Source organism: Cygnus atratus, chromosome Z (genome assembly GCF_013377495.2).
Source record: "Cygnus atratus isolate AKBS03 ecotype Queensland, Australia chromosome Z, CAtr_DNAZoo_HiC_assembly, whole genome shotgun sequence".
NCBI lineage: Eukaryota > Metazoa > Chordata > Aves > Anseriformes > Anatidae > Cygnus > Cygnus atratus.
In genome coordinates this window covers 57,650,761-57,673,352 of record NC_066396.1, presented here as the reverse complement: position 1 = coordinate 57,673,352, position 22,592 = coordinate 57,650,761, and the positions used below count along the sequence as shown (strand labels likewise).

The following is a 22,592-nucleotide window of genomic DNA, read 5'->3' as shown; positions in this document are numbered from 1 at the left end:
GTTTCAAGTATGAAAGCTATGGAGTATCTCCAGTAAGTCTAACAGAAATTAATGTAACCATATAAAAAAATTAAGACTTACAGAGGGTGAAGCTTATTTACAGTATCATCATCTTGAGTTCTCTGAAGGTCAGAACGGATTTTTCTAACTAGAGGAGTGCAGTAACCTTTGGCAATCTCTAGTTTCTCAGCCTTAGAAATACCATATTCCTGCGTAAGAAGGAATTGACTTTTAAAAATCAGTTAAAGATCAAAACATCTTCTAATTCAAGGCTTGTATATTAAATTTAATTAGCCATCTATTACTTTTCTCTGGCTGCAAGCTGTTTTGTTTAATGTTGTTATTATAATCAAATACTGACCTCTCCCTCCAAGTAAGAAAGGGTTTGCCTTTTTCCTGTTTGAGGTAACACCGAAAATCGCTTCTTCATGCACAGGATATTACAATACAATTTCATATTCTGTAGCCTACATCATTTAGAGCTAATCTGAATTTATCAGCCTGCAGTACATGGAAATTTAACTTGTCTATACCTAGCCTTAAATTCTGTGAAACTTAAGATGTTTTTATCAAGGGGTTTTTATCAGGGAGTGTTAGCGCTTTGAAGCAGCAGAAAGGTCCTTTAAAATTTCGGTTGCAAGGGAAGTTAGATAGACCATGATTCAGCATCAATTGCAGAGAGCCTGAAAACGAAGTTGTTAAAAGCAGCAAGAATGAAATTAAATGTGATTTAAGAATATACAGTTGATCATGTGGGCTCCACTTAAATTTGTAAAGAATGGCTGTGATGAGACAATTCACCTTAATACACTGCAGTAGCAGTATAAACTGCCAGAAAAAAATCACTCTGAACACACTTCAATGAATGCTGAAACAAAATCTTTCTTAAACAAAACAATCTGCTTCCTAGCAGAAAATAAGACGTGAAGTTAAAGGGACCTTCAATAGAAAATACAAAGTAGACATCTTTCACACAGCTTGATAAAGCATTAATTCTGCAATCCACTTCATAACTGAAAATATTTACCTGAGGGATCACAATGTCAGCTAAAGCCTTTGAAAGCCTGTATAATTCCATTGTGTTTTCCAATTTTAAGGAGCCATTGTGCTGCACATCATACTTTATACAGTCGTAAATATCAGGAATTTTGCTAATATCGTATCTTCCATTCTTTGTTTTGAAGTCTTTTTCTAGCTTGGCCCATCTGCGCAGCATCAGTTCTAATGTTTCACTGTGGTACAGCTGAATATCTGGATAAATACATATCTCATGTAAGTAATCAGCAGCATCCAAATAACAAGAGAAAAAAAATTAATTACATGGTAGTAACTGCTGAAAACAATTTTTATATATAAAATAGTATATTAAAAGCATATATTTATATATAAAAGTATATATAAATTTTACTATTAATTATTATTTTATTTATTAGTATTTTATTATTATATATATTTATATGTATTATATATAAAAGTATATTACTTATATATAAGAAGTGTATTAAAAGAGAAAATAAATTAACTATACTATTTCCAATAAGAGGGAACAGATGTGCATATGGTTAATTTTACTGGTGAAAACATCTAGCCACATCTAGACAGCAGAAAGCTTCCTCGTAGAACTGCACCACTCACCCTTTAGACAAAGCTACAGCACCAAGAATAAAGCGTCTTGCAGCACTGGTCATGTAATAAATGTGTCAAAAGCAAAAGCCAAGAGACTGGTAGACAGGTTGGATTATCTCATTCACAAGACAGGAGACTGGAGCAGTGATACTATCTATGCATGACACTTGTATGCCTCAACCTCAAAACAACAGCTATTTGCATTGCAACGCACTGCAAAGAAGATTGATAGCAAATATTCCAGTATTTAGTTAGTACCAAAAAAGCATTGTGGCCAGTTCCAGCTCTAGTTTTCCCGTATTGTTGGTTCACATACATGTTGCCTTTCTTTCCATGGACTGCTGCATTTCAAATAATTATGTCAAGAATTTCTGTAAATGTTTGAGAACTAACCTGAACTTCTGAACACCACAAAGAGCCCTTACCTGCAATATGACCATGTGTTTCTCCTGTTTTTTACTTTAACATTATACATAGTGAATCAGACTGAAAATCCATATGCCATTGTTGAATGAAGTTCAGCTAAAAGCTAGTTTACTGCAGAAGGGCTATATTATAACTCTCTCAAATGCAAACAAGAGAAACTAAATACGGCTACAAAAATGTTTAAATACCTGCAGACTTTGGATCTTCCATTCTTTGCCTAATCTGAGAAGTCAAGCTCTGGATCAAGGAGTAGACCTTGTCACATGTCTTTACAGGATTTTTAATAACCTGCATTGATTTTATCAATGAGATGCTTCCAGATGGAGTAAGCTGCAATTTGAGATAAACACAAACTGATCAGATTCGAAAGAACGATAGAAATAAGATGGAATGTACTAAAGATTCCAAGAATCGGGCGAAAGGTATTCAGGTAGGTTGTTATTAATTTTTGAAACAATTTCTCAATGATTTACACCCTTTGAGGAATTAAGAAAGAAAAATATATTGAAAGGTAATAGAATTTACTACAGATTCAAAGGTGACAAATTCATACAGTAACTACTTCCATATAATAAACATGAGCAGTTTCAGGAGTTCCTAAAACCCTTCTTTGTTCCAAGATATGAAAATTCCAAGGATGTTTGAGATCTGTATATACTTAGCAATCTTCCATAACTTTCGTTCAAGTAACCGTTGCATTTAAAAATTTACCAAAACTTTTATAAGAAACGTTATAGTTAGGCTACATGCCTCACAAAACACATCTTTCTCTATAGAGCACCCTTCTTAACATAACTGGAAGGAAGAACCAGGTACTTGGAAAAAAAAATGATTCTTTCTGCTTTAGGTGTTTGTTTCTATGGGACTGCAGCACACAAACACAGACCAAAAAAATATTTAAGTGCATATATATTACAAGATGTCCTTCAGACCTGACTTAAACATAGAAACTGTAGAAGTTATGCATTATCACCACTAAGTTGGTGTCAGTATGGTGTCAGCCTATGTCCATGTACATAAGCCTTAGCCTCATTTTTTCAGAAAAGATCTACATAAACCAAAGTAGGAAAAAAATATTAAAAATAATTTAGCTATATAATATACATACGTATTTGCACTTTCCCCACAGTTTCCTGAAATGCATAGGATAATCTGGAAATAGAAAACTTCTACTCGCTACCTAATTGTAAGCAGTTCCTACCTTCCTATCATGACAAAGTATATCAATAATAGTGCTCTGGCACAGAAAAAGAAAAGGCATATTGTTTTTTCAAAGTGCAGGTAAGTGGAAAAAAAAAAAACAAACAGAAAAGATAGTATCACTTTTTAATCTCAAAGGTTAGTTACTTTCATAAAAGAATTTCAGAAGACTATTTTAGAAGAGAATGATATATAGTTTCAGTCACTTTTCAAATCCCCTTTATAGTGAAAAGAAAAGGTGCTAATAAAGAAAAAGAAATCTTTGAAACCTCGAACACTCTCTTTTCTCAAAGTACTGCTGAATCCATTTTATGCAGTGATTTGGACGATTCTTTTAATCTACATGCTTAACTAAGTCCACATAGAGTAAATGTGTGATTAGTAAAATTATTTTTTAATAATTTGCTCTCAACACCTGTTAGAAGACATCAGCTTAATCTTAAACTTAAGAGATAACATTTGAGGGCTTGTTTTTTTACCTGTTATACCAGACAGGCTAAAGGCAATTCAAAGAGAAAAAAAAAAGCTTCTTAACTATAAGAAATAGTACTTACATTTTAAACCATGAACAATTATGGTGTGTTTTTGTACTACATCAGCATTTTCTTTCACTGATTAGGAAGTATTCTACCGCTTTTCTGCATTTTAGTATTCTTCTAGTCAGCAAAAAGGCCTTGTAGGATGTAGGTAGTAAATTTTGTAATATTACATACAGTAAAATTTACAATTAGAAAAAAAGTATAATCTTTTGAATAATCAAAAAAATAATCAAACAGTGAAGATGATTTACTAATGTAGTCCCTACCAACAAGTATATTCCTATTTCAAAGTCTGTAACTATTCTGATTACTCAAATTACAAGACAGCCAGAAATACCTAACACCACAATTGCTACAGCTTCCTTTTTAGTTCAAAACTATTTGCAAACACATAAATGATTTTTCAAAATAGATACTTAAAATTATTGTTTGTTAACTTAGTACAAGTATTTGCTTGTCTATTTATTTCATTTCATTGAAAACTAATCATATTCTAACCTTATCATAGTCGTCAGCTGTAAATTCTCTGTCCCTCTGGAGAATTTCATGGAGCCTTGCTTTAACACGATGCTGACAGCTGCTTAAAGAATCACTGTCACTGTCCAACAGACCATTCATGTTAGCACTTTTTACCATCTGGACAAGAATAGGAGTCAGTTCACCTTCTAAGGCCAGTAGACCCTGAAGTAAATAATATAATTAATCAGACAAACATGAGAAAGTAACAGTATCTTAAAAACAAACAATCAAAAACCCACTCAAAATACTAATTTAAATTCAAGATTGTATCATTTGCTTATGTACAAGACTTGGCGTGGAAACAACCCTCAAAGCACTGCCTTGATATGTAGGATTACTACAATCCGTGCAACAGTGATGCTGACCTGCCATGCAGCATGATCCCCATCATGAGCTCAAGTAATCCTGGCATCTCAGAAGTGCCAACAGTGCTCCTGTGAGGCCACAGTTGTTCAGGCATTGGGTTGCAGGGAGTGCATGGTGCCTCTCCCTCAGGCTGGAAAGCAATAGTGGCCTGACTTGTGGGGGACATGGTCAGGGTCAGGTGCTGAGCTACCAGAGGAAGGCACTATGGTAAGAGACGGAATAGCATCTGGGAAGACAAACTGGACACACACAATATCTTTGCAGAGACCCTACAAAGCCCAAACCCTGTGTGGCATGGAACAACATTCAAAGAGTATAGTTGAACTACAGGTGGATGGAGACTTCCAAAATGGAGGCAGCTAGAAACTTTTGTGACTCTTCTGGCTACTGAAGGGTTCTGGGATAAGAAAGAAAATGGAGTGATGTCTCCTCAATCCTGCTGATTGAGGAGAAAGCAGGACAGATAGATGAAATAACAATCATAGAATGGTTTAGGTTGGAAATGACCTTAAAGCTCATCTAGTTCCAACCCCCTTGACATGGGCAGGGTATACCTTCCACTAGAATCAAGCTGCTCAACACCCCATCCAATCTGGCCTTGGTTGGATGGGGCATCCACTACTTCTGTGGGCAACCTGTTCCAGTGCCTGTACAACAACACATGCAGGATGGAAACAAACAGGAAAAGAAATTCTGAACACTTGCAAAGGTTTAATTTTGCAAAGATGTTAGAGATGTGGCAGAATAGCTCACATGAATGGATCTCTGCTATAGCTACAGGTCGGGAAGGCAAGGAGGAAGAGCTGGGTTCTATATAAAGGAGTGGCTTGACCACTGAGAGCTTTACTTTGGAATCTGTAACAAGAAAGCTGAGATGTTATGGGTAAGGATCAAAAGATTGTGTAAGAACATGGTGGGCCTCTGCTACAGACCACCCAACTAAAAGCAGAAAATAGATGAAGCCTTCTTGAGAAAAGTGAAGAATGTCTCCTGATTGCAGGTCCTGTTTTATATCGGGGCCCCTAATCCTGGATACCTCAATGCATGGGCAATATTGCAGGTGACAGGTGCTCCAGATACTGGAGATAATTCAGGACAATTCTGTGACACAGGATACTGATGAACTATCTAGCTGAGGCATTCTCCTCGACCTGTTTCTCAGATGTATCAGGAATGTGAAAGTCAATGGCTGCTTTGGTAATAGAAACCATGATATTGTGACAGATCCTTAGAGAATAAACAATTTTATTAGAAGCCCTTCAGATGAGGAGACTTAAGCTTGTTCATACAATCCCATGGAAGAGTGGCCTGAAGGGCAAAGGTGCCCAGGACAGCTGTGTCTAAGGACAACCTCCTCAAAACACAAAAACAGTGCATTCTGACATATGTAAAGTCATATAGAAGGTCAACATGGATTAAAAGGGAACACACAGAAGGTGAAGAAGTTAGGGATGGGTTACCTGGGAGAAAAAAAAAAAAAGAGATTACCTGAGAATGAAGGAGTGGGATTAAAAACCTGGAGAGGCCATGGAATCTCCATCTTTGGAACTATTCAGAACTTGACTAGATACAGTCACAAGCAACCTCATTCAAGCTGACGCTATTGTGTGTGGAGTTGGACTACAAGAACTACAGAGGCTTCTTCTAACTTAAACCACTCTAGCACTCCGAATTATTACTGAAAATCATTCATCTAAGGAAGTCTTTATGTAAAGCTTGCACTGTCTGAGTTCTCTCACACAGTTCAAAATCCGTATCACTGCAAGAAGGAAGTGAATCAATTATTAAGAAGTAGAAGTATTACAAATGCAAAAGGCTATTGGAAGGAGCAGCAAAAGAGGAATTTGCCTAGCATGAGGAGGGGTAAAGGAACACTTTGGCAAACATTATAGATGTAGAAAGTTTTTCTAAACTTTTTTCTATTACTAATTGCTTTAAATTCATGTTTGTACTCAAAAAAACAAAAGTTCCTATTTCTTAAATCTCACCACAAAATGTTTATTTCACACCAAAAATAATAATAAAAAATTTAATTACCTATGGTACATCAAGATGTGGTATTGCCACTACATGTTACTTACTCAGTAGCTATTTTGACAAGCCAAAAATTATAAAGTATCCTTGTAACAACTTTTAAAGGAATTATTTCTATTAATACCAACAAATCACATTAGTCTATAGTTTTTACAAATTCCCATTGAAAAATTTTCAAAGTAGTTTATTAAGTCCACATTTCTGATAGTTTTCAAACCATCTCATTTCCTCTGTAAAGTTACAAATCAGTAAGAGAAAGATGGTCTCAATGTAAATATTGCTTTTTGAACTCCAGATCTTTTGATCCAAGTCACTGAAGTGACTGAAAATTGCACTTTTTGCTCATGGAAAATGAATCCATTAACTCAAACCAGTTATAAGGCTCATCACATACAAAATTTTTCAAGAAACTGACAAAATTTCAGGATAATTTCAGAAAGTAAGCACTAAACAAATAAGCAAGGTACAAACAAAAAATGTTTCTGTACTATGGAGTTGATTACTGAAAAGGACTAAAGCATATTGCTACAGCTCTATAATGAAACCCTGTAAGCAACTGCTCAAAGAATTCTAATGCCTGGCACATTAATTGGAAACTTTACCACCTATCACGAAACAATCTTTGAGAGCAAGTTTCTTTTGAAACACAGCCTCTGTGAACTATAACAACCCATAAATCTCCACCAAGTTTTAGAAGAAAAAAGTTTGAGACTATCAGCTTTTTTTTTTTTTTTTAACTGGAAGCACGCAATTTAACATGGTACCTTTGCAAAAGCTGCTGCAGTCATCTGAACTCGTCCCTCATCAGAGGCGTAGATTTTGAGATCGTGCCGATAAGTGCTATGTAATCTAAGTAAACCACATCCAGGAAATCCAGCATAATCTCCTACCAAACAAACAGATTGCTCAAACTCTCATTTCACACTTTATTATCCTCAAAAGGGATCTATGCCATTCAACATTTTTTTTTCTGTTTTCTTTTTACCTTGTCCACCTGGATACATACACCTGAAAGCCCTTCCAAGCTCCTCTGCTTGAACCCTGCCTGCGGGGGTCAGTTCTCCTCCCCATTTTAGAACCAGAAGCAGGGATGGCTCATTTCTTCTATTATCTAATTGTACACAAAGAGAGGAGTTTAGTAGCAAAGTATATTATAATTCCTTTTTTTTTTTGTCATATAAGCAAAAATACCGGGACTACAAAGGGCTGCAGTAAATGACCTCTTCTGTATTAGGAACCTTTAATAGTTGTCTAACATTAAAAAAATACTGAACTAGAGGATTAAACAGGTACTTAAACAGCAAAACCTGAAGTAGTTAATTTAGACAGAAAACATAAGTTAAAAATATTAAATAAGAAATCCAAAATGAATATGAAATCGAGTCAGAAAATTAGAACAAATTGGATGTTAAATAACGAGTTATTACAGTGAACGAATACGGATCGAGGACCAGAAAACGCTTAGAAACATTTTAAAGTCAGCAGTAAATGATGAGTGGGATTTCCCCAACTTTCCCCCAAAGACACCATGTTTGATGAATCACTAAACCTTCTTAACCCCTACTTTTCTGACACAGAAAAACAACGATGGAATACAAATTTACTTCATAAGTCTGTGTGCAATTCAGTAGATTAAGAGACTGGTAAGTAATTACCATCAATAAAAACATCCACTTAAATCAACATATTGGTTCTTAACATCAAGACGTATTATACCACTTGTCCTTTACTATGTAAATACACATGATATTAAGTTAACTTTCATAGAAGTAATACTACACCTTCCTCTTCACTGGAAGTCTTTGGGCAACCATGAGGAAGATATGTTAACTGAACTTTGCGATTTATGCCTGAAAAATGCCCATACCTGAAGAAGGAACAAGAAGTGAGAGAGGAAAATGAAGAGGAAAAAAAAACACAACATTTTAAGTGTTTTCATGTACAAATCTAAACCTACTATGGTCCTGTAAACAGGATATCATAAAACTACACTGGTCATTGATTTAAGTGTTTGACCACCTTTTAGCAAAGCAGTCTTAAAACAAACCGTATTCAACAAGCATGGAATGACTACAGAAATATCAAGCATTCTGTGATGAAACATTTACAAATATTATTATACAATACTTGTTCTCACCACATTGAACATAAAACTGAAAAAAAACCCCACTGCCTATGCATTTGCAGGTTGCATGAATAGTTTATCTGTTTAATTGTTTTTCAGATTCATAACTACATGGGCTACCTGTATCTAGAATGTGATCTGGCAGTGCAGATGGCCACTGCTTTACTAGCCAAGGAAGTTCTCAAACAGAACTCAGTATCTTCATAAATTTCAAGAACAATTGTATTTGTCCCAATTTCTAAAAATTATCTGCTACCATTTAGAGTTCTGAGATCCCAACTCTTTATCAATCCTTGAAGACTTTTCCTCTTCTATTAAATATTTCAGACTTCACATACAAAATCATATTTGGAATCCTCCAAATTTGTTGTAAGTAGACAGTACACACAGTAAAAGCCTGCTACAGGCTCCAGACTTCACACACTGCCAAGAGGCAGACCCTATACCCAGGTACCTCTGCAAAAAAAAAAAAAAAATTTGAGAGCAAAGAAACTAGTCCTTTCATGTAGGTAGTATACTGAGACACTAGGAAGATAGATAAACTGATTGTTTAAACAACAAATTCCATTAAAAATATACAGAGAAAACAGGAGCTCTGGTCTCCTTCAAGATGTCCTAATGCATGACATTCTTTCTTGTCCTTTCATGACAACCCAAGTGCTTCAGTTGATATATCATTATGTATTTGATAACCACTGCAAATGAAGCAGTAACTGTGAAACAGGACTAACAGCAACACACACAGCATCTTGCTATAAAGCCTGCAAATTAGACACTTACATTTCTAACACAGTCTTCAGCTGTTCAAGCTTTGCTTTACTTTCTTCAATTTCAGAATCATTGTTTTGCCCAAGTTCTACAAGGAGTTGCCTTGCTATGTCAAGCACTTCCTAAAGAAAGCAAATACAGAACTAACTTAAAATAAATAATTTTCTAGTTATAAAACACCAAAGCAAGAAAATAAAGACATACTTGCCTGCAACTGTTTTGGTTTTTTCAGTTTTAGTTTTCCAGATTTATATCCATCACATTTTTCAAAGAGATCAAAAAATCTTTAGGAGAAAGAACATTGATTAAAAAACACATTTAATAAGTTAAAATATTACTTGAACAAGTGGCTTTTAAACTTAAAGCAGCCTGAAATTAGCAACTTTATTTGAAAAGCATGTTAAAATCTGAAGTCCAGAGCTCAAGTCAACCTTTATTCAAAACCCATTTCTCAAGAATATCTTCAACATATTAGAGAAAGTTGAGTACAAAAAACGTTTTCTTATTCACTTACTAATTGATAAGAAAGGGAATAAATTCTATATATCAAATCGCATAATATTTGAATATACAGCTATGTGTATTCTTAGCCTTCAAGAATAATCCTCAACAGAAGTAGAGAATATAAAAAAATGAGCAGTAATACACCTTTACTGCAAGTTTCTGTGAACACATGACTCTAGTCCCAACACAAATAACTATGTTTTATTGAAACTGCACCTCTTTCTAGACACTTTATGAATGCTAATTTAAAGATAGTATCAACCAGAAATACACAGTAATAAAACTTTGACGAAAGTAAAAGACAAAAAGGTGGTGCAGTAAGATGACAGTTGATACAAGAACAGTAAGATAAAAAGAAAGCCAGAAGTCATAGTCAAATGGTGAAACAAAAATATTCTCTTCTGATTATGAATAAAGACATTTATAGAGATAAATGCATGTTCATTAAAATCACACAGGGCTGTTTACAAGGCACAGAATGTGATGAAGGAAGTCTGCACAACTCATTTGGCAGTCTTATTAGAAAGAGATGCATGATTGTTAATTAGCTGGAAAGACATCAGTTACATTAAAAGAGAAAAAAATGAACAAAAAATAACTCCTGATGTAATTTCTGCTTAAATTCATTGCTTGCACGTCCCCAAGAAATGAGCTTTACTCTAAATAAAACTATTTTTTAAAATCAAAATTCAACTTACTTCTGATGTTTTACTTCCATTTTCATTTTTTGTTTTGGTGTTCGGTCCCCATGACGTATTACAGCAATAACACATCTAAGCTCCATCCTAAAATTTTAAAGGAGTTATATTTCACAATTCTATATGTGAGGAGTTTTTATTTATTATTATTAAAACCACCAAGAATCAAACAAAATTGTCATTATCTGGCACAACTACAGGAGTGACAGAAGGATACGCAAGAATATAAGGTTAACTGAAAATGACGTGAAGTATAAGATTTAAATATTGATTTTAAGACTTGAGTAACTACTTGGGTAATATTTCTTTTAAGTAGTTTTTAAAATGATTTTGAGGTTCATTAAATGAGAGAGCATGTTTATTAGAAGCGCATATTAAGTTGGTGCTGGAACAATGATTAGCAGTGAAGGAGGCTATGCACAGAAAACGCTACGCTTGAAAATCTGCTGTTCTATACTCAGCTTGACTAAGGATCAGAAACTCTGATTGCTGGCATAGAAATTGTGATTTCTTCCTTGTTTTCATCACACAAAACAAGCGTTCATAGGCCAAAGTGGGAAAACCTTGTGAAGAGAAAAAAAATTCACACAAAAGTTACATTAGGGTTTTACACAATTCAGGCATAGCTACTATTCTCTTACATTGTTCCAGAGGTGGTTGGCACAATAGGGATGTCTTCTGCTTCCAAAGGAATTGACCATGGTATCTGAAACTGGGGAGCAAGTTCTCTCATTATGATATTTCTAAAAAGGGGTTAAAAAGAAAACAACACTAAGTTTAAAGAAAAGCTTGTAAATGTAGCAAACAAGATCCAAAACAAATATATTTATGTGCACGTACTTTTCTAGATGTGATTCTAGAGTATTATTGACCTTAAGTCTCTAAATGCATATTTTTCTTTTAATTTTATTAAAAAAAAAAAAAAAAGAACAAATTAAAGCTACTATAACTGCTATAGAGACAACACTAGCCTAACAGCCCAGGATACATAAGGAACTTCAGTCTTTGAACTCCAGTTCCTAGAAGAATTCCTTGGATATGACTTAGTCTGGTTCATTTAAATATTCAGATATATGGCTATTATCTAAATAAAAGTCCCTGAAAATCAGAAAGCCATTCTAACCCAAGAGTTAGTAGTAGCTTTAGTGGTAATTTCATTTCTCAAAAATTTCATTGGTAAACCTGGAAAAACCTATAAAGGTCATAACTACAAAATGGTAACACTGCATATAGAAGGCTATTAAATTTGATAATGTTCTATTGCCCAAGTATTTCAACAAAATATAGTGAACCTCGAGCTGATATCTACATTAAAAAGCAGTAACATTAAAAGAAAAAGTGCACCTTGAATTAGCACAATCCCAGATTTTATTTCTGAAAAGCGAGGAAAAAAAGTCTGCCATTTACTTCTCACTGTACCGTATTACAACTCCCTGCATGCACAAGGAAAAAACTCTAAGATAACTTTTTTTTTTCAGAGAATTCAAAATCTATAGCAACTTGAAATTGTTACACCTTCTTTTGCTCCCAGTGCAACAGATAAATGCTTCTCTCCTTGAAAAAAATCTCAAATACCTTTAGAACTTTAATCCTGCTTTTGAAGTACTTAGCTTCCAGTGTTTGCAAAACACTCAGACTCAGGTGTTTTGGATGATTTTAGAAATAAGGAATTAATTTAGGGCTTATTCAGAGATTTATTAAATATGTTATTTATTGAATTTAACATTTAATTTTAAGTAATTATTTAGGAATAAGGAGTAAGTAGTACATAGGCTATAGTTACATACAATAGGCAAAACTCCTGAAGTAAATCAATAAACTCTTACCCCAGTATCTTAGCACAATCATCATAGTATTTCATGGAGTTTTTCACAAAACTGAAGCCATTCACATCACAGACATATGACTGTCCATTAGCACGCAGCAAATCAAAGCCACAAACTGTTTGCTGTTTTTAAGAAAAAAGTTCGAGTTATCTTCCTTTTTTTTAAGGTTTTCTTATCCTAAATACATTTTAACATGTTATTCACCTAGAAGCACGCCAAAAATAACGGATTTGATTTTTCATATCTTTTGCCAGTTCAATGTTATGTTCACTCATGATATGCAAACATCTTCCTACTTATTAACTTTATATCCTCAACTTGACTTTAGCCTTCCTACATATCCTTAGCAAAATCAGTATTGTCAAGTTCACTTATGCACTATATTAACTTTCAAAACCTACAGCTTAGATAACAATGGCAAATTCCCCTTCTGACTGTGGACTTTCCTTCTACACACTGTTTTTATGGATGGCACACAAGAAATCATAAAGCATCAATGAAAACATTATTGTCCAAATTTGAATTTGACAGGATAGTTTTGATACAGACACAGTACTGACACTGTTAGCATAGGACATTAAATGATATTTCAACAGAGCTCAAAGCCCTTTTGCAAGGTGACAGCTGTTCACACCCTCCAGAGTACTATCATAGTTACACGTTATGACAAAGACTGAAAGACAACCTTTCTATAAGAAGGCTGAAGGGAGAGTAAGAGACCGAATGAATGATGTTTTAACAAAAGAAACTTAAAATTACCCAAAAATAGAAAATATCAAACACTTAAAATAAAGAAACACTACGTCAATGCCAAATTAGCATTTATTTGGACCCAGTGTAAACAATAGGTAAATAAGAGTTACAAAAACTTTACTAGTGAAGTTGCACTTCCCTAACTAGAAACCATTAACAAAATGTGGGAACATATGCATAGAACAGATACATTGTGAACTAGCAAAGCACAAGATTAACATGTGAGGAAACATACACAAAGCTCATGCCAGGTAAGTAGCCCTCCAAACTTGTTAATGCATTGAAAGAATTCTTATACACAAAAAAGTGTGAATGTGGAAGTTCAACTTCTCACCTTCTGCACAAAGCCTACAATATACCCTATTATGGATGCAGAGCCTACAATATCACCGCTGACTCTACACATGTAAAGTCTACAGAAGTTTCAAGTAGTAAACAATTAATTAGCACTAAATGTTTGATCAGATAGGAAAGTAATCAGCTTACCTTGAAGGCAAGGCATACTTTCCAAGCAATTAACTTCTCTCTTGCATTCAGGATGACTGGATACCTCACTTCTTTTCCTTCACTGTCTCGTTCTACCTTGCCATCCAGAGCTGGAGATTTCCGGGCTTCAGCGTGAGCATAGTCTGGACCTACTGTGTACACCTTTATTGAAAAACAGGAACTCTTGATTTATTGTAATTTAGTTACACTACGTGTATCCATGCATCTTGCTAAATTTATCTCAAATGTGATAATCACTGCAATCACACTGTTGCTGCTTGAGTAGGGGGTTAGACCAGATGACCTTCAGAGGTCCCTTCCAACCTCAGCCATTCTGTGATTCTGTGAAGACACTAGCAGCTGTCATCACTAATTTTGCTCTGAAGTACCTTCCTCAATGGCACAGCATTCAGTGAGCATCTGTTATTTACTGACCTCCTAGGATGAAGCTGAAGCACAACTGAAGAAAATAAATCATAATATTTAAAGAATAAAAATGAATTCCTTAATTATGGCAATACAGAGGCAAAGAAGAACATTTTCATCTCCAAAACATCTGCAGAACTTGGACAGCAGATTAATTCAAGAATGATTTGAGTTTGGTTGATTGTGGAAACCTGACTGTAGGACTAAGTGATTCTCTTTATTAAAAAATATTTTCGTATTTTAGGCAAGACTGAACAAAGCAATATTCTTCCCAGTTTTAGCATTACAAGACAGGGGCTTTAGAGAATGAGTGTGCTAACTACCGTTACAATTTTAATGCTCACTGCAAGCAAGTACTGGGTCCTGTACTAGAAGAGACTTGTCAACAGCTCTCAGTAAATGGGACACTGTCACTTGACTTGAAAACAAGACTGTTCTGTTTTAGCTGAGTACTTTTTTTTTGGTCAAAACTTATGATAGAAAATACTGCTGAGCATTATAACTGTTTTTGAACAGAACTGAAGAAAGCTGTCATAAGAACTCTCTTACTATCTTGACACCTTCTTAGTTCTTATGAAATAGAATAATGCCTGGTTTAATCAAAGAAACTGCACTAGCTGTGACTCTCCTCTTGCACGAAGCTTAGAAGTCTACACTGACATACCTGTTCCATACCTGTAGCTTCAATGATTTGGGATTGTAAAGTGATATTGAAAGTATGCTAGACATGGCTAGTCTCTAGTGGGTTTTTGCTTCTCTTTAAATTTAAGGGGGCATCTGTAGGCTTCCTTAGATAGCTTTCAGATGCAGCTGTGCAGAACACCATTTGAAAAAGAGAAGATAACAAATATGTCTTAGATAGCTATTCTAAGACATGGCTTATTATCAACATACTCTACGACCTGAATGTGCATCTCCTGCGTGAATGATGAATGTAATACTTCAGCTACTAGAAAGCTGAGATTAGAATAAAGACGACAGGAATGTCAGATATAAGGTCAATTCAGGTAAGTGGCTGAGTTGGGTAAAACTGCCTAATATAAGGTTGACAGTCTTGTTAGTTGAAGAAAATCCATTATTTATATGGAGCATTTAAGTCCACGGATGCTGTTTGATATCTACAGTACAACAATAGTCAACAGTCCCCACCCCTCAAGTCATACGCATCCCTTCAGGTTGCTATAAACTCTTCTTTTTAAAAACGTGTTGCAGAAGTCTCTTACACAGAATTCTGTAAACTCAGATTAACCTCCTGCAAAGTGTTACACCATATGAAGAATATAGCTTATGAAAGTAGAAAAGCTTAAAAAAAAGAATTGGGGGAATTTGCTTAAGAACATAAAAACAACATTCTCCTCATGTATCTCCAAGTGGAAGAAGTTGACTGCAATTGATAATAAGGCCTTTTTGGCCTAAGACTGGATTAGATCTTACACTCTAACTTCCACTTTTTGTCTAAATATGTTGATCTCATGCATATGAGAAAGTTTTCGTTTCATGTGTTCAGTGATGGTCTTAAAATAGCCTGAATTAACACAAAGCAAGCAATCTCCACAGATCTCCAATCTCTATAGATAACATTTATTCTGTTACTGCTTTCTATTAAATCACTCTTTTATGGTGCCTAATCTTTGTATCTGTTAAGAAAATAAATGAACAAAAGAGTAAAAATAATTACAGGTGAGATCAATGTATTACTTTTCTAACTTTATATAATTTTACTAAGTTACTTTTGTTTATGAATTAGAGGATTTCCTTATTCGGTAAAAACATATTTCAGCTACAAATTTAGTATTATTTTTAAATATTCAGACAAAAAATCTAGGTAAGATCTATTGGTTTACACAGGGACGTACGTACTCTACTAACATTAACACAAAAAGCAAAGACACTGTGCCAGGTGATAAGCTTCCTGCACTTGATTCTAACAACGTATGCTAAACTTCTCTATATCACAACTATCGTGTTTAGCTAAAGAAAAGAATGTAATTTTTTTCATGAACTGTATTAACACTTTATTAAAATTAATCCTCAACATGATGATACACTTTCATCTTTAAAACTGACAAAATCTTGACGCACTTGATTGTTCTAAATATAAATCAGAACACGCAGTTGTCATACCTTCACATCAGTGCCATCTGTAGGCATAAATTCCTCATAAATATAGGAGCCTGTTTTTCTCACACTGCTTTCAGGGGAATAAACACTGCTTCGGCTGCCAATCTGAAATGAATATTTTTCTATTAATAAACTCATAGGCTACTACTTGAGAAACTGTAAAAATCCTTAAAATACCATACCTCTACTAAGAAAACATTTCCTGTACCAAACAAAGGAAGTAGACTTTGATCATTCCCAAATGCACTGACAGTGTATACTTTTATGTTTAAGAATTGGCACTTGCTGACAATCTACTGAAAGGAACATTCATTCTTTAAGTTTTCCTGAAATGTACTTCTCTGATCTGCCGCTACTCTTATGCAGGCAGGTCACAACAAAACAAGTCTATAGACCAGGAGAGAACTACTCTGCAATTCTGTTGGACATCTACAGCTTAAAAAAGAACAACAAAAGGGGGGGGGAGGGGGAGGGTCTATATTTTTGCTTTTATGTTCCACATGAATTAAGTTTGTCTTTTATACAGTCATTAAAACACAACTAAGCATAGAGTCACTTAGCAAGATGGAATTTCCGTAGTCTTAGCATACTATCCTCACCTTTCGAAAAAGCCTTTGGCTTCCACCCCCAGCAGATGTTGGATAATAAATGTAAACATTGTGGTCCTCAGCACTAACTGGCTTTTCTACAAAAGGCTTTTGGAAAATTTCCCCATTCACTTCCACATGATCTTCTCCTTCAATCAAGTTGCATTCTGAAGAAACAATGCAAACAACAGATGTAATAATATTTTCATGGAACTAAATTATTAGAGATTTAGAGGTTGAAATAAAAAGACTACTATGAATCTTTGGTTCACTGATTTGTTATTGATGTACAAAGAATTAATCATCATTTGTTGAATGTCTGCTGTACCAAATCTATATTGTGTTACATTAATAATGTGTTCCAGGCTTTCTGTAGATTTCTGCATCGGACAGGAAATTGTCTCCTGCAGAACTTGAATGTGATGTATTTTTTGAAAATGTTTTTAAGACAGGGAGTAGGCTATGTGTTGGGCTTCCATAGCAAAGTTTTGGTAGCAAGGTGAGGCTGTGGGGGTGACCTCTGCAAGAAGAGCCCAGCAGCTGGGTCATGTTATATCAGCGCCAGCTCCAGCCAACTCCAAAAGGGACCTGCCACTGGCCAGAGCTGCATCAACGAGTAACACTGGTTGCACCTCTGTGAAAGCTGATTTAAGGAAGAAAAACTGCTGTGCGACAGCAGCTGGGAAAGAGGAGTGAGAAAATGTGAGAGAACCAGCCCTGCAGACCCTAAGGTCAGTGCAGAAGGAGAACAAGAGGTGCTTCGGGCACAGAGCAGAAGTTCCCCTGTGGCCTGTGGAGGAAGAGGATGGAGCTGGGTGGAGCAGGCTGTCCCTCTGCAGCCCATGGGTCCCACACGGAGCAGATCTCCACGCTGCAGCCCCCCCGTGGAGGAGCCCCCGCTGGAGCAGGTGGATGTGGCCTGGAGGAGGCTGCGGCCCATGGAGAGCCCCCGCAGGTGCAGGCCTTGGGCTGGAGCTGCAGCCCATGGAGAGGAGCCCACGCAGGAGCAGGGGGTCTGGGAGGAGCTGCCGCCCACCCGTGGGGGACCCGTGCTGGAGCAGTTTGCTCCTGGGGGATGGATGGACCCCGTGGTACGGAGCCATGTGGGAGCAGTTCTTGAAGAGCTGCAGCCTGTGGGCAGCCCCGCAGGCTCAGTTCGGGAAGGACGGCATCCCGTGGGAGGGACCCCACGTGGAGCAGGGACAGGGAGTGACCGAGAAGGAGTGGTGGAGACGAAGTGCTGTAGACTGACTACAGCCCCCAGTCCCCTGTGCCACCTGGGGGGAAAAGGTAGAAGAGAGCGGTTGGGAAGAAGGTGTTTTTGGTTTGCTTTTAGTTCTCAGTGCTCTGGCCTGCTCGTGACAGGCAATAAATTGTATTAATTTCCATGTCCAGAGTTTGTTTTGCCTGTGCCTGTATTTGGCGAATGATCTCCCCATCCTTATGTCAAATCATGAGCCTTTTTTACATCATATTTCTCTGCCTATTCTTACAAGGAGGAGTGAGAGAACAGCATGGTGGACCTTGGCTGCACATCGGCATGAAAACACAACATGCTGCTTGTCTCTTTCTGCAGTGACCTTCTTTGAAACATCAGAGGTAGGGTAGTTGGACAGTGAACGCTGTGTGGTATCAAATGCAATACTACTTTTAATAGGCTAAGAATTGGCTCAGTGTCTGACTGAAGCACCTTTCACAGATGACTAAGATCTCTGGAATGAGGGTTTGGAAATCCTTCCACTGCTGGTTGTCTGCATGCAGCAGCCTTGACTATTGCAGCACAAGTCCTTTTCCCCCACGATTAAGGAGAGATTTTTCACCAAAATTTCTCTACCCCTTAAAAGTTACACCATGGGAATGCCTCAATTATCTCTATTGTTTATTTGTTAAGTTTATGTCTTGACCTGTCATTGTAATCTCTATTTTTGCTGAAAGTTTTCCTTTTAGGAGAAAAAGCTCTTACATTTGTTTTCAAGTGCAGAAAAAAAAATTCATTGCAATTGATATTCTGAGCAGATTATCCGCAGATCTGTCTGGACTACATCCCTTTTATATGGTTGCTAGTACTTAGTATGGATTCATCAATGGAAATTCCTGACTTAGCATTCTGATCTCCTTGTACGATAAGGGATCTCCTTCTGTGATAAGGTGGCCTGCTTGGTAGATGAACGGAAGGCAGGAGATGTAATCTTTCTAGATTTCATCCCTCACAGCATCCTTCTGGACAAGTTGCTCACATGATGCTGGCTGATGAACTGGCTCAGTGGTAGAGCTCAGCAGGTTGTAGTGAATGGAGCTACACCTGGCTGACTGCAGGTCACCAGAGGTGTTCTCTATGGCTCAGTTTTAGGGCCTATCCTATTTAACATTTTTATCAATGACACAGATGCAGGAGTAGAACGTACCCTCAGCAAGTTTTCTGATGACATGAAACTGGGAGATTCTATTGAGTCCCTGGAGAGATGGGAGGCCTTGCAGAGGGATCTACGTAGATGGGAGCTCTGCACGATTAGCAAAGGCATGGAGGTTCAACAAAGGAACATGCTGGGTTACACACAGGTACAGACTGGGCGACAAGTGGCTGGAGAGCAGCTTAGCAGAAAGGAACCTGGGGGTGCTTGTAATGACAGGCTTAACATGGACCAGCAGCATGCTCTGGCAGCCAAGAGAGAAAACTGCATTGTGGGGTGTATTAAACACAGCATTGCCAGCAGGCTGAAAGAGGCGATGCTCCCACTACATTTAGCATTGGTGCAGCCTCACCTTGAGTACTCTGCATGGTTCTGGACTCCAAAATATGAAAAGGATGTTAAATCTTTGAAATCAACCAGAGGAGGGCAACAAAGCTGGTAAAAGGTCTGGAAGGCATGTCCAATGAGAAGAGGCTAAGGACACCTGGGTTGTCTAGTCTGGAGAAAAGGAGGCCAAGAGGTGACCTCACGGCTCTCTGCAACTTCCTGAGGAAGGGAAGTGGAAAGGAAGGTGTTGGTCACTGTTCCCTGGGAACCAAAGACAGGAGCATGGGAACAGCACAAAACTGAGCCAGGTGGTTCAGACTGGACATTATGAAAAATATATGGTCAAACACTGAAACAGGCTTTCTAGAGAGGTGGTTGATGCCCCATGTCTGTCAGTGTTCAAGAGGCATTTGGATAAGGCTGTCAATAAAATGCTTTAGCATTTGGTTAGCCTTGAAGCGGTCAGGCAGTTGGACTAGATGATCTGTTTTACTAATGAGAAGATTCAACAGCCTGAGTTGCTTCTGCCAACATTTCTTTCCTGAAAACTGAAATTACTGCTCATTGTAGTAATATAAGTTCACAAATGCTGCTCTCCTTGGTGACTTATTTGTATCTCAGTGTGTTTGAAGGCCCTCACATTCTAGTTGGTCTATATAGGCTCTAAGAGGATTGTGAGCCCAGAATTCAGAGCCATGCTTTTCAGATGCATACTTGTACTGGTTTTGGCAGGGATGGAGCTAATATTCTTCATGGAAGCTCATATGAGGCTACGTTTTAGATTTGTGATCAAAATCAAAACAATGTTGCTAAGACACGTATGTTTGAGATACAGGTGAACAGTGCTTGCACAGTGCTAAGGCCTTTTTGGTATCTCACGCTACCCTGTCAGCAAGTAGGAGTTAACCCACAACAAACTTTAACTAAACACCAGATGAGAAACCAACCTCTGAGCCAATGAATTCTCCAGGAACTGAAATTCATCTTTCTGCTATGTATCTACTGCTCTCCAGTGGAAACAGAGACATCAATGGTTAATATTTTTGTCATCATTTTTTTACCTTGTGGATTGTTTGGATCACGGTTCAAAACTGCATAACGAGGAAGCAAAATGCCTTCAGCTTTAAGAATACCATACACTTCCCTCCTAGAAGAAAAGAACAAAAGTTCCATAGTATGACAGCAAATCCTGATAGGATTTGTATTTTACAGTCCATGAGTAGGGAAGGAGGAAAATATATATTTTTTTTTCCTACAAAAACTACACGTTAGATGACACATATTATTATACAGTAATATGCACGTTCTCTACTTATGAATATAATACTTTAAGGCTCACTGACACAGTGGTACCTTTGCAGTGATTGCATCAGTATCAACAAAAGTGTCATTTGCTATACCAATTCTGTCCTCTCCTCTCAGGTAGGGTAAAAGCAATTTGGGCAGAACAACTCTCTTATTAAATGATTTTAACAGTGAAGAAGGACTGCAAAAGTTTATACATGACAGCAACTAAAGGAATCCAAAATAGCAAGTCTGCTCACTGTTCAGAGGCTCCGATGCTTATGTATTTTGTTCATTATTGTTAATATTTGCTATACATGATTGCAGTCACAAAAAAAATAATTGCTTTGAATGACCACATGATCTTTGGATACCAACAACTCCCAGAAGTTTCCACTGAACAGAAAAAAAATCCTTAAGTAAGCTACACGAATTCTACAGTTATGGAAAGCCATATGATTGCTATACATACCTCTGCTATACTTATTTTCTAGACCTTAAGCTATTTATTTGTGTAACATCTAGCAAATGTATTACCCAATTACTACCTTGGTACATCTTCAGAGCTATCAATATAAAATCAGTAAAACGAAAAACACACCTAAATACGTATCACAGAAAACTATTAAGACATTAATAAAACAAAATTCACTGTAATTTTATTTAGAGTACTGTACAATAAATGGGAACTGGTGCTATGCAATGCTAACAGATCCTCACTGTCTAACTGAAAAGTAATTTGTTCTTTAAAGGTAGTTAATCATTACTTACCGGTCTTGTATGTGATACTGCATATTCAAGTCATTGATTATGAACGGATTCCTGAGTTTTGCATAGGCAACTGCTTTGTCCAGTGGAAATCCTAAAATGTTTGTTTAAAGAAAAATAAATTAAAACTGTAAGACACAACACCAGTAAGCAGTTTGGAATGTTCTTTTTCAAACTTTAGATACAAACAGACATGGCTTAAGTGAGAGGATGTTCCCTCCCTCTGCTACAGATACATAACATCTGCTTAAGACAATCATAAAACTGTAACCTGATTTTAGTGTACACTGTCAAAAGTAGTGGTTATCTCCTGTTCCAACTCCACACTCCACATTCCCTCCACTTCCTTAGAGACAGAACTAAGTCTTCTATTGCTTCTGCCTGAAGATATGTTTTTTAACTTCAGTCCAGTCACTGTACAGTCCCACAAAACCCCCCTACATATTAGAGATAAACAAACACATGGCAAGAGATCCAACAGTCCCACTGGGAAAGGAGCATGACTTCACAGTTATTGGACCAAGTAAGCATTAGTTCAACGCTTACCATTTCCACTGGCTCCACAAATATTTGCCAATGGAGTAGCTATTTTAAATACCAAGTGAGACAGGACTTTCTCAAGCTATTAAAACAGTATCATTTTAAAAGCTTGTATTTTTAAAGTCAGTTGTAATACATTAAACAGGACAAAGGAATGGCTTCCTAGGACAATCCAATGAAACTAAAAGCAAGGCAGAAAAAAAGTTAATAAACACTCAAATTGGAGAAAGTATTTAGATGTCAAAATATTTCTGGTAT

The 22,592-nt window shown here is 36.7% G+C and overlaps 1 protein-coding gene across 17 annotated transcripts in view; it reads right to left on the bottom strand.

Moving 5' to 3' along the window:
- The window catches only part of PPIP5K2 (diphosphoinositol pentakisphosphate kinase 2), a 52,289-nt gene that overhangs the window by 18,198 nt on the left and 11,499 nt on the right, over positions 1-22,592 (bottom strand). For 13 of the 17 annotated variants that reach the window (XM_035570031.2, XM_035570046.2, XM_035570038.2 and 10 more), the window contains 17 exons: positions 21,798-21,888; positions 20,804-20,889; positions 17,017-17,171; positions 16,421-16,522; positions 13,871-14,032; positions 12,632-12,753; positions 11,447-11,548; positions 10,806-10,892; positions 9,812-9,887; positions 9,616-9,725; positions 8,492-8,577; positions 7,696-7,821; positions 7,475-7,596; positions 4,290-4,472; positions 2,241-2,382; positions 1,028-1,251; positions 82-209 (listed from right to left, as the gene is read on the bottom strand). In XM_035570031.2, coding sequence (XP_035425924.1) covers positions 82-209; positions 1,028-1,251; positions 2,241-2,382; positions 4,290-4,472; positions 7,475-7,596; positions 7,696-7,821; positions 8,492-8,577; positions 9,616-9,725; positions 9,812-9,887; positions 10,806-10,892; positions 11,447-11,548; positions 12,632-12,753; positions 13,871-14,032; positions 16,421-16,522; positions 17,017-17,171; positions 20,804-20,889; positions 21,798-21,888 — 2,104 coding nt within the window. Of the gene's footprint in view, positions 1-81; positions 210-1,027; positions 1,252-2,240; positions 2,383-4,289; positions 4,473-7,474; positions 7,597-7,695; positions 7,822-8,491; positions 8,578-9,615; positions 9,726-9,807; positions 9,888-10,805; positions 10,893-11,446; positions 11,549-12,631; positions 12,754-13,870; positions 14,033-16,420; positions 16,523-17,016; positions 17,172-20,803; positions 20,890-21,797; positions 21,889-22,592 lie in introns of all 17 variants that reach the window. The other 4 variants (XM_050716410.1, XM_050716411.1, XM_050716412.1 and 1 more) reach the window with 1 other exon arrangement.